At 39.4% G+C, this 12,800-nt stretch overlaps 1 protein-coding gene across 4 annotated transcripts in view; it reads right to left on the bottom strand.

Moving 5' to 3' along the window:
* Window positions 1–12,800, bottom strand: part of EPS15 (epidermal growth factor receptor pathway substrate 15) — a 52,565-nt gene that overhangs the window by 19,132 nt on the left and 20,633 nt on the right. For 3 of the 4 annotated variants that reach the window (XM_079980277.1, XM_079980275.1, XM_079980278.1), the window contains exons 6-13: window positions 12,560–12,622; window positions 11,009–11,134; window positions 9,867–9,926; window positions 9,024–9,215; window positions 8,799–8,944; window positions 7,963–8,119; window positions 5,423–5,508; window positions 1,861–1,933 (exon numbers count right to left, since the gene is read on the bottom strand). In XM_079980277.1, the coding sequence (XP_079836403.1) occupies window positions 1,861–1,933; window positions 5,423–5,508; window positions 7,963–8,119; window positions 8,799–8,944; window positions 9,024–9,215; window positions 9,867–9,926; window positions 11,009–11,134; window positions 12,560–12,622 (903 nt within the window). The remainder of the gene's footprint in view (window positions 1–1,860; window positions 1,934–5,422; window positions 5,509–7,962; window positions 8,120–8,798; window positions 8,945–9,023; window positions 9,216–9,866; window positions 9,927–11,008; window positions 11,135–12,559; window positions 12,623–12,800) is intronic. The other variant, XM_079980276.1, reaches the window with a different exon arrangement.

The following is a 12,800-nucleotide window of genomic DNA, read 5'->3' on the forward strand; positions in this document are numbered from 1 at the left end:
GTGATTCTCGGGCCGGATTTAGAAGATGATTGGGCTGCATCCGGCCCCCCGGCCTTTGGTTGCCTACCCCTGCACAAGACACTTGAATTAAGGAGAATATTCCACACACTTGCTCTGTATGCCCACAAGACAATATATTGCTACAGTAATGCACGCAAGCAAGGTTAAATAAAGCCACTACACTTTTTGAAGTTTATAAAGCATAGCATTTTGAGATGATCAAAACAACCTTTTAAAAATAAAAACAAGCAAGGATAATTAATTATCAAAAGGAAATTAGGTTCATAGATGTGAAAACAGATCTATAGAAGAACAGACACCTTTCAATCTGTTCAATGCCTTTTCTATATGGTGAATTAAATTAAGTATTGAATGCTTTTACGTTTAAGTCCATGTATTTCTTTTATTACAGCACATATCATGCCATTTCAATTTACTCCACTTCAGTAAATACTGCATTGCTTTGCACAACTCATTTTGAGTGTCTGAAATGCCATTCTCTTAATGTCCAGTTTCACCCTTTCTAAAGCTACATATGACTCTTCAGAGACATTTCTTATGTAATTTAATTTCAATGTTGATTTCTTGGTATGAAATCAAACCATGGAAACTATTGCATTTCTGATCAAGGCTCATCTTCAAAAGTTTCAATGCATACTAAGGCAGGAAGTCTGTTTGTGCCTCTAAACATAAAACGTAACTGAAAGTTCTTAACTTGTTACTCAAATATGTAAAGCATTCTTATTATTGGAATAAATAAAAGGAAGCCTTACTCTCACACACGTATTAAAAATATCTGCTTTCCTACCAAAGCTTGCCTCACTAGGAGAAAAGCAAACAATCCTACGGTAGGCCTCCTAATATTGTATTTCAACAAGTTTCTTGGGAATAACTGTAGTTTTAGTTTTCATACTAACATAACTGAATAGGTAAATTTAGAGAAATAAGCATTTCAGGAGTCCATAATCCATTTTTTTAAAAAAAGACTACCACTTCCAATTCTTAGTTGAAAATTCTGCCTTAGCTCATGAAGACAAGAAGATCTCCAGTCACACCACCCCTTTCAAATCCTTTAATTCATTTTCTATTAATCAAATTTCAGTACTATATGGCTTCTATAACAAGGAGCTACTAAAGGAAAAGAAAAATCAATAACCATTAAAAATGTTTACAGAAATATGATTTTACTTTATAATAAATGGCCCATTTCAGGCTTCACTTTTTGCTATCATTAAAAAGAAGTGCACTTCTCATCACTTTATGAAAACAGATTTCACCATCATCTAGCGAGAAAAGCTGCTCACAAATAAACTGCTCTGTGTAAGACACCGCCTGATTGTGTTTCACCAGAAAAGACTGTAATGCTCAACAAATAAGAGGTTGCCACTGAATGACGATAGCCAAATTGGACAGATTTTTAAATTTAACGCAATCTTAGTATCACTTATGCCTGGGTAATTTCGATGAACTCAATGGCATTTATGGATAAGAAACGAGAAGCTTGGCAGATGTGTGCCTAGGTGCAATCCTTTATCTGCAGGAAACAAAATCCTAAATGTGTTATGGTATACAGTGCTTAAAATTCTAATACTGTGGACCAGAACAGTATCTTCCTCTGCAAACATGCCACATTTTCCTCATCTCTCCTCAAGCACCATATCCTGCAGGCATTTAACGTGACATTCCCATTCAAAATTCCTAAGGCAATGAAATTCTTACATCAGCATGTGCAGAACCCTTATTTGCAGTGCATTTGCTAAGGACACTTACTGCAACATATTTTTCAATAAGCTCTAAGTCAGTTCATCCAATACATTGTTCAAAGCACAAGAAAACCACACAAATTTACACTGAAATTACCTGGACCTCATTTGTCCTCTGTTTGATTGCGTCTTCTTTTTCCTTTAGATCTTGCTCCACATTATTCTTTTCCCTAGAAGACCAGCAAACAATGCAGGAATATTTAAGCACATCAGCTACACCAGGTACAGTTATCCAACCCCCTAAGCCAGTCTCTCTTTTTAAATACATAGTGGAACATTAAATTTATAGGAATGCGTTTCTGTTCCTTTATTTACAAAGAAGAAAAAGGAAATATTCTACATATACAATTTTCACTCTCCCAGACATGGGTAGGTGGAAATAACAGCTTAAAGAGAAAGCAGAGATGAAAGGGAGGGGGGGAGAGAATCAATGAAATACTGTCTTCAGTGATCTCACTGTTGCTATGGAGCAATTGTCTGGTGAAAAGGGGGAGGGATTGCATCAGCTTCCATCTGTTTAACCCTTTTAGAACCAGAACTATAATTTAATAGACTTGAGCAACCAGATTATTTTTTCCTAGGAAAATACTAATCTGATCTTTTCAATATGGATAAAAACAAACAGTGGAGTGAGCATTTTTCTCCTCTTTTTGAAACATAAATCTGGAAGCAGCTAAACAGCAGATTCCCAATCATGGGTTAGATCCAGGGCCATAAACAGGAGGAAAATTGCTGCTAGTATAGTTTTGCACACACATACATGCAAGTGTTAGCAGATTTCATGGAGTGAAATGATACACAGTTCTAGAATTTTCATATTTTCACAAGCTCTTGCGCAAGTGGAAAAAGCATCTTGGGATCTGCTATTATTTCCCTTATAGGATGTTCTAGAACAAGTTTTTAATAGCCTATTTGCGAGGAAGAGACATCCTGTGCATAGAATGGGACTTTTGGATCTGACTGCATGAAGCCACATGGAAACACTTGTGTCCAATAACCTATTACAAGGTGCAGTTTCCCCAATATATGACCAAATACTTGGGCAGGTTGTGCTGATGTAACCTTACAGATCTTTTTACCCTGGGTTCACACACTCCCTTCACTGAGGGAACTGTCCTCCACTCTTCCCCTGCTAGCATTTTGCTATACTTTGCAGGAAAGTTATACAGTGGTACCTCAGTGGTACTTAATTCGTTCCGGAGGTCCGTACTTAACCTGAAACTGTTCTTAACCTGAAGCACCACTTTAGCTAATGGGGCCTCCTGCTGCTGCCGCACTGCCGGAACACAATTTCTGTTCTCATCCTGAAGCAAAGTTCTTAATCTGAAGCAATATTTCTGGGTTAGCTGAGTCTGTAACCTGAAGCGTATGTAACCTGAAGCGTATGTAACCCGAGGTACCACTGTATTGACGCAATAGCTCAGTGGATCATTAGATAATATACTGAGATAGTTCTTTTCAGGACCCTCTCCAGCAGTGATTGTAATTGGTTGTAAACTGCTTTTAATGTTGTCATTTACAATGTTGTGACCCGCCCTGGGACCTGATGGTGAATTGTAATAATAATTTCAGGCAGCGACCATTTTAGGTGATTCCAATTGAAGAATGATCGCTGAGCTGCAGGTCCTTTTGGACCTGGAAGAGGGTGGAACGGGGCAGGGTGGAACGGGAGCACTTATGTGAGCTCTACCAACACGTGTGGGGGCCAGGAATGGAACTCTGTGCAAAATGGTCACCGCCTGTATAATAACAACAATTTTAAGCAACTATTTCAGGAGATTAATATTGAGAGGTGGAGGGGGAAAGGGAAAACCAGCAAGTATGAGGGTGCCCAGTATGCTAGCATTTCAGGTTTCCTCTTCGTTCTTTAATTTTGCAGCGACAAACACTTCATAGTCTTCCGAAGATATTTCAGGGGATTAACGAAAGACTGAAAAAGTTTCCAAATCCTTAGAGATACCCTCAAGCTTGGTAATTATTCATGCATTTCATTATTTTCAACAGGTAACATGGCCTGCCACTTGATCAACGATTGACAAGTTTCCCTTGCTGTGATATTCAAGGCAAAGTAAAATCTCATATGCAGATTTCCATCTGTTCCTATAGCTCTTTCCTGTATGACAAGTATTGAGATCTTCCGCAACAGACAACATCCATAAATAGCACCAGAGATGAATGTGCTTATAATCAGCCAACACAGAAGAAACTAAAATAAACAGAACAGCAGAGGTCAACTGAAGGAGCACCCTAGCCAAAGGGAAAAATTCACACAACTGACGCAGGTTCCTTTTGCAAGGCATCACATATGCTTTGCTTTTCATTCAACATAACTAATTTCATTATTTCAGTATTGTCAAGGCTATTGGTCCTATCTCTGTCAGAGAATACCAGAAGCCACTGTCATACAAATAATGTGCCTGACTATTACGACCACCTGCTTTGAAATCCTGAAGGCAAGATTGAAATTAGAAAAGGCAATGTGTTTTATCAAAACAATACACAATTAAATTATTTCAAAACAAGTATATAAACACATACCAGCCTTCTCTTAACCACTGTGTAAACACTAATACAGTGAACTGTACTGTACAGGGGTTTTTTTAATTCCCCTAATCAAGAACACAGATAATCAGTTTCCTAAGGTAAGGACTTTTTCCATTTGTTTAAGAAACAAATGTAAATCCACTTGGAAGAATTTATCTAGAGCATGCTGTTATATCTAGGACAGATAGGCACGGTTGCAGCCAATAATTTCTTAGCACTGAACATAAAAATACAGAAAGCAGTTATTTGAATAATGCACATAAACATGGTAGACTTTTAAATGCTAAAAATTCAAGTAACCTCAAATAAATCTTACATTAGTAGACAGATGCAATATTAAAGGCAAGATAAGGTAGAAGGCACCTTACATATTCCTCTGCAACTGGATGTTGATAAAGGCAATACTGACAGACTACAAGTTCATTCTCTAACCTTTCCCCCCCGTTCATTTTTCCAGCTGATTGACTCCACATTTCAGTCAAAGTTTCACAAGTCTTATTTTGCATTTCCATCTACCCCCACACCAGCTCTCTCTCTCTCTCACTTCTCTATCCACGTCTTCTACCGTCTTCTCTTTTCCATCAGCTGTAAACTGTCTCATTTCTGTAAAGTGCAGGTACAGCAGTAGGTGTGGTAGACCGTTGCCTTGTCCCTATTATTGACTGAATGAGAGCCTACAAACTGAAGCTCAATCCAGAACAGACTGGGGCACTTTGAGTGGCTTCCTGACATCAGATGGGATGGCAAATTTAATAAAAAATAAAATGATTTCCCCCTTCTCTAACCTAAACATGCTACTTTGACTTTCATCACTTCATAAATCATTTTGTACTTCTCCCTTTCTATCCATCTTCAATCTGTTGGGTCTATAATCATAAAGACCAGGTTCATGATTTTGGTGAGCCCATGGGAGAAATGCCCTCAAACCTGATGGCATATGAGGTACCCATTAAGCGCTTCATTCATGTAAACATGACAAGCTACATGTCATGGTGGGGTTCTATGGGGTGCATTTCGTTTAAAGGAATTGTACCTTCCTGCTATGTAGTGTAAATGAAGTTATGGGCAATTAAATGAAAACAGTGCAAGCAAAATGCATAATTCTATTTACTTACCTCTGTAGTTCAACTATTTCATTGCTTAAAGTATCCAGCTCTTTGATTGCTGAAAAGTCTGCTACAGGACTTGGTCCTAGCATGTTCTGCAAGACAAAGGAGAAAATATGGTTTGCCATGGATCAAAACAAGCAGCCCAATTTGTAGTGGTGCAAGTAGCTGAAGTAGCATCCAATCCATGGCAAGGAGGCAAGGAACGTCTACAGCACACTGCCCATACACACCTGTACTCTAACTACAAGTCGAGGTACAACAGTTGCACTGGGTTTCCTTTGATCCTATCAGGTTTTCAGATGTTGGGACTGGATACAATGGAGCTATAAAGGGGCTTGCCCAATACATTCTATACAGGGCTGTTATAGGGGGATAAGCACCAGCACCAGGGTCGTCTTTACCCGGGGGTGCAAGGGGTGCAGTGCGAATTCTGGGGGGCGCAAAATGTTTAGTCACTGCAAACTGGTCCCTCTCGATATTCGGCCGCCCCACTCCTCCGTCAAATACTCCTGATGTGTCAGGAAACAAAAGCAGTTTTTTCTGCTGTGTTGTTATAGGTGAGCGATCCCCCCCCAAAAAACAAAAAAGCTCCACAACTTTGAGTTCACCCCCCCACAAAGGAACACTGGGCGGATCTTTGCACCCCGGCAGCGCATATACTAAAGACGGCCCTGACCAGCACAAAGGCTACTGCCAATAAATAGTGTAGTATAATTTGCATATTAACTCATTAGGAAGTAATGAGGTTCTCTTGATAATTGTTGCCTCATTCATGTTAGTCAGAATTTTGCAAAAAGTCTCCTATTGCTTTACTTGCAATAGTGACACCATAGCTGTATTTGTAAAAAGAAGACATTATGCAACAGATATATGCTATTCACCTTCCGATATGAAGATGTGAGTAGAAAATGTAACTGACAATGTGCAATTTAGAGTACAATTTTAACCAGAGAAAGACACAAGCTTAAAAAGTAATCCAAGTTTTAGAAGTACAGTGCTGCGCTGCTAAAAAGACATGCTATTGCTGAATTGCTTATGTTATGTTCAATAGTCGCAGTAAAGTTGATAACATTTCTTCCCTTAACAGCCAAAAATGCAATTGCTGTCTACACTGCTAACTTAGATTGTCAGTTGGTTAAGACTGAATGTGCCTACCTATAAGCTAATTACTCTACAGTGTAATTGATTTATGATAATTGAAGCAAATGTGCAATTCTGATGAGTAATTGCATCTTACACCTGGGCATATCTAACCCCAAGAAACTGATAGTATAATCTGTATTTAAACACTTTTTTACCTAACACTATTTCCTTCATACAGGTGTCAAAATAAAGTACGTGGCAGTATATTATTCATAAATGTTCAAGTACAGCAAAGACCTTGGGATGACAAAAGCTATATGATAATAGCACTACTTCTGAGAATTATGCAGCATTCTGCTGTTTCAAATAAAATGTGACATGAGAAAGATGCTCATTAATAAACAGTCAATATTGGAAAAGTGAAGAATCTCTAACCTTGAGATGGCAGATTTAAGAAACTGACAGTATAATAAAGATGTAAAGCAGAATGGTGCAGAATGGAAAATATAGTCCAAACTAGGAAAGACATAGAAGGAAAGCAAACATACAAAAAAGATTAGTAAAGCAAGAAATAAAAGCAGATTTTCAAAATAATGCAAAAATAAACCTGATATTATTGAATTCAAAGAAAATGCAGAACTTCTTGAGAGTCATTTCTAGGCTGGAAGTTTGATTCGTTTTGGTTTAGCACAACCAAAAAGAAATTTTCTAGGGCCAAATAAGCAAAGAACGCTTTCAACACAAATCTGATTTCACCAAACTTTTGTTTTTACCTGGCATATACTGATTAAAAATAAACCGCAAAAAATGATGTGAGACTTAACCCTATTTAAATTTGTTATTATGGTAGGTCATCGTTAAAACAAGGAGGTTAGGAATCATGCAAGTCCTTAACATGAAATGCACATTTTTAATGTTACAAAGGTGGGCAACAGAATTTATGTATCAACAGTGCCAGTACTTCCTAGCCAGGAGTTCCTTGAATGTGCAGCAGCTCCACCCCTCCCCTTCAGTGCAAGGCCATAGACACTTCCATATGTATGCCTCTGTTGCGTGCATTGAACTGCCCCCAATATTTTTACCAAATCTCATCCTGTACAACTTTGTACTGAATCCTAACCCTAAGAGCCAATGAGAACCTCTATGAGCTTATGACAGCACTAGATTAAGCAGAGCCTCTTTCTGCTGACAATACTCATAAACAGGTCCCAATCCCTTCCCCCTGCTCCAAATTCAATCATCTCTTCCTTTCATTTTTAAAAAAATCACGTGTCTGCTTTCTTTGTCTATGTGAGGGGGAAGGGAAAACCAACAAAATAGATATAAGGTAGTGAACTCAACTCTCTGTTCAGCAGAATTGTTTACACATCATTAGGCACACTAACCCAAGGGCCTGCTACACAAAAAATAAGGGGGTATCTTAAAGTATGCCCAAAATATCATAAAATATGCAAAAATGTCACCTTTTGTTGAGCCGTTCTCTCTGACGGAGGGATCATATCTGCAGTTAGCACCTGAGGAGGATCAATGCCCTTTGTCAACTTCAGATTGATGAAATGGAAGGCCAAGGCAAACTGTTCCTGGGAAAGCTTCCCACAATCCCTTGTATCGCATAGAGCCCTGTAGAAGCCAAAGGGAGAAAGATTCAACATTTGTTCTCCCGCTTAAAAATTATGTATTCATTAGAAGAATTATGCAACTTTGATGCTGGTATTGAAACTTTTGAGTATTTTAGCAGATACACAACAGTCTTCTCAGTATTGCAAACAGCAGTAGGGGACAAAGAACTGTGGTTTCCCATCACCTAGATGCACTTTGACCCAGCATAGCTACTCTTACAAGGAAGAGTGTGTAGCATCTTCCTTACTTTTATACTGTAAGCAGATATGTAAACTTGTGTTTCTTCTAAAACATTTTAAAGCAGAAGCACACCCAAGCTGTGTACCAGCTCCTTCAGAGGGTGTGTAACCCCATCAGAAGCTGGCAGCCTCCCATCTCAAATTAAGAAATCTATCTGGGTTTAGTCCCAACGTGCCCTTCTACAAACACAAGGCCTCCATCTGTTTGTGGAACCTTCTCCTGGAGGAAAGGACATAGGCATCAAAGGTAGATACAAATCCCTGAATTCTCCTGTTAAAACATGTTGCCAATTCAGTTAGACAAGTCCTGTGCGTGCACATGCAACAGTAATTCTTCCCTAAAAACTTAATTCTCTACAGATAACTAGTTACCCTACATCAACACTATAAAAATGGAAATTATGATTGTTTGCAGAAAGTGCCATTAAAAAATATCTTACCAGATGTGTGCAAGTAAGGCAGAAGGCAGGCCGGTCTTTAAGAATAATTCTCTAGCCTCCACACCAGAGACAAAGCCATCCATGTCTTTGTCAGTTTTCAAGAAAATGTCATGGTATTTTATCTTGTCTGCAGGTGATACAACCCACTGAGGAGAAAAAAAGAGGTCATTTTTCCATTACGCATCTAATAATATAGAACAAAATGCTGATCATTGGTGAGCTTGCCTGTGGTGATGGTGCTTTGAGGCTTACAGGTGGCATGGACTGATGGGACTCTTTACTGGATGCTGAAGGTGGCAACAAATGCACTCCACCTGCAATACTGACACCTTTTCTTTTAGAAGGTGGCACCAATGCTGGAGGCAAAGACATTGGCACAGGTTCCTTCTCAAGAGCACAGTACACCAAGAACATGGCCTGAAAAATAGTTTTGAAGAAGTACAAAAGATGGGCACAGCATTAGCTTATTATTTAAAAATTTCAACGCTTATATAATCAACACAGCAACCTGGAAGAACAAAACCTTTAAAACCTATCTCACATTCATGTACTCCTCCATTGTGAATTTGATCTGTTCAAAGATACATTTAGAGGCATTACAATGCCAAGAGTCTGGGCAATTCATCAAATACTGCAACTTAAAAGTATTTTCAGATTTTGAAGCTTAGGGCATAATTCAATGTTCCATGAGTTGAAATCTGTTTTGCTCACATATTGACAGCATTAAGATACAACCCTGTGGGTGAGATTAACCTAACCAACCCAGTCAGTGGAAGCCCTGCACAAGGATCTTCACTTGCACAATGGGGTTTCTTCCCCATCTGTCCCCAAAATTGGGTCTGGAGGTTAGGGAGAACCCCAGAACAGTGAGGGGGGCATCATTCCATCTAGCAATTAAGTAGGTGGTGGTAAATTTAGTTTCTGCTCTATTCCAAGAACCAGTCTGATATTTGGATTCACGTGCCTCTAAGAAAGTACAGTATGACTTAAAGTGTAGACTATACTCTATTCAACCTCCAGAAACTTTAAAAAGTGTGTTTAGAATCTCACAAGGACCATTATACTTACAACTGCAAATTCATCCCGATCCAACATTCCATCATGGTCAATGTCACTGAGCTCCCAAACCTAAACAAAAAATGCACATGCCTACATTCAGGACACAATGGAATATTCTACCCTTATTTCATCATATTCCTAATGCTTCTTTCATTGTATTGTTAAATACCAACAGCACTAGACATTGGAAATCTGTTTTTCCTCTGAGCAAAACAAAAACCAAACCTGCCACTTCTGGACCATGACTAACTCTCAACACCGGATTATTAACTAACTTTAAGGATCTAAAATCTAAAATTTTAGAATAGCCTGAACAGCTTTTCACTATTACTGCATCCGGTCCATAATGACATCTATTGGCAATTCAAACTGCAATACAGCAACCCTACGAACCATATTATTATGCTTGTGCTACTCATCTCAGGGCCAAACTGCTAATTACATGGAGTTCCTTGAAACCACTCCCTCAGATGCTTCTTTTTATACATGAAAAGCAGCTACTTGAAGCGGCAATCAAGTGCAGATGGATGGCAGCAGTCTTTCCCTTCCAAAAACACCCTCATCAATGTTCTTTTCTCACTACAGAGGGTTTCAAGAGGGAAAACGGCAGAAGATAAACAGCTAAAGCATCATTTCCTCTGTTCCTAGCTGAAGCTTCAAGCAGGTCATTTTCTTATTTAAAAGCAACTTGAGGGGAAACTCTTTCAGAACTCTGTGTAACATGTAAAACAGGGCGGTGAACAGAATATGGCTAATGGAATCAACTGATCAGCACTGGCAGGAAGTCCTACTTGCTAAGGCACAGTCAGAGTACACTGCAAGGCTCCCTGTTATTCATCTGCATCCATATCTTTACCTGCTCCACACCCATCATGTACGCCCCGGGGTTTGGGGCAGGTGGGCATGGATTCCTGCAAGGCCTAATCTGGCCCACAGGTCCCCTGCCACTAAGGCAGATCAACAACCAAACAGAAGGGGTTTGCTTATAAAGAGCTGCCCCTTGTAGAGATCTCATTCTTATAATCTATGTGTGAAAACCATGCATGAGATAGAGACCTTCAGGGACGCTCCAAAAGTTACGAATCATCATCCTATGGGATTCCACAGGGTAAACAGATGTTTTGCCTTGCTAAAAAGCTTGTCATTCTTACCCTTCCCAAGATGTCAACTGGCAGTTTGGAGTTCAGCAGAACAGGTTTCACTTTATCGCCTGACAACAATCCATTCACTGGGTTCAGGCTGTCAAAGATAGCATCATATTTGGCCTTGTCTTCTACCTGGTTTTAGAAATAATATTAAAAGAGCCACACTTAATTTCACAGGAATATTGACCCAACCAAAAATTAACAAGTCAGTATGAAAAGAGAATAGGCAGAGTGCACACAGAAAGAAGCACACACAAAAAAGAATACTGGACAGTGGGAGAAGCCAGACAGTGTGCCTCTTATGAGATGACTTCAGTATGAATATCTGAATATAAAGTAAATAAGTGAGCATCAAATCAGAAGTTAAATAGTGTTTTTAGCTCCATTCTACTATTTTGTTTTTAAAATCCACATATACTGCTCCTTAGATGTTTGTAGAAACCATCCCAGGAAGCACCATTTAAAACAATTTTTGTACCAGAATCTCAATGGGTCTGAAAAGTAGAGGCATTCCTTCTGTTGCTCCATTTAGCTGCAAGTCAACCAGAAGGTGCTGGTGAACTCTCTAGAAAGGACTTTGCCTCATGGGAAACCTTGCAATACGTCACAGACTTTTATTTATACAGTTACAGGTGGACAAGAAAATTTTGCAGTGCAGCCCTAGTCCCTAAAACCAGCAGCAGCTTTGTAGCACCATTCAGAGATGCAAGGTGGAAAATGGGTCTTTTAAAAATTCTTTCTCATTCTCCTTTCCCCTGCTGTGCCAACCTCAAGGATTCATGTTTGCTAAAGTCAATATGTCTGGAGGAACAAAGATCACAGGTATATACTGGGATATAAGAGCAGGCAGATAAGTTGACACAGCTACGATGGGACTCTTGACAGCAAGGCTAAAGAAATCTGTACTGGAAACAGGCAGGGAGCTACTGTAGGGATATCATATGACCAGAGTGACGGAGAAGCGACTGATTCTGGTGGCAGAGCTTTCTGGTAAAAGGGTGAAGGAGCCAAGTGTAAAAAGAGATGACTAGAGAAGCAAGAAGAGGCTGAAGTAGTCAAAGTAGGAGATGACTCAAGCATATGAACAAGAGTTTTTGGAGAGAAGGCCCATTTCTAATGACTATGTTAAGCAGCAGCTTGTGCCAGCTATGGTTTAGACCTCTTGCGCATGATTTTAACCACATTCGGGAGAAGCCAACAAAAATAACATGCACACACGGATGCATCTACCACTCCATAGATAACTCCAATAGTTGATCAAGTGAGAAAGACACACACACACCCTTCAGGAGCTTGGCCAAATATCCAAGACAAGAGATGTGAATGTGCTTTTACACCAACCAACAGTCATGAAACCCAGCCAAGCTACTACAAAGAGAGGAAGTGCTACATTGCAAGGAAGTATTTGTTCAGTTGGGTAACAGGTTTTGTTTTCAAAGAAGGGGCATAGCAAGGAAAGTTGGAGCATCAACTCCAAATAGAAGCTTAATAGGCAGAAGCTGAGATACACTGAAAAAAGCATTCACTTCAGCTAAGGTTCCAGTTCACTTCCCTTACCTTAACAGCCCATGGGATATCAGCTGGCGCTCCCCCAGATAATAAAGGGCTAGAGGAATCATTCTAGTGGAAAGAAGAATTATTTCAGTTGTCCTTACTTGGAAATGACAAGCAACTGTCATTCAGATTTATTGTAAATTCCTGCTGCGTAAAATAAAGTCAGAGTGCCTGAATCTGTATTAATGAAGAATGATTTCAGCAGTGAGCTAAGATGACTTAGCTTACATTACAGTATGTACAT

This window comes from Podarcis cretensis (genome assembly GCF_951804945.1).
Source record: "Podarcis cretensis genome assembly, chromosome: 6".
Taxonomy (NCBI): domain Eukaryota; kingdom Metazoa; phylum Chordata; class Lepidosauria; order Squamata; family Lacertidae; genus Podarcis; species Podarcis cretensis.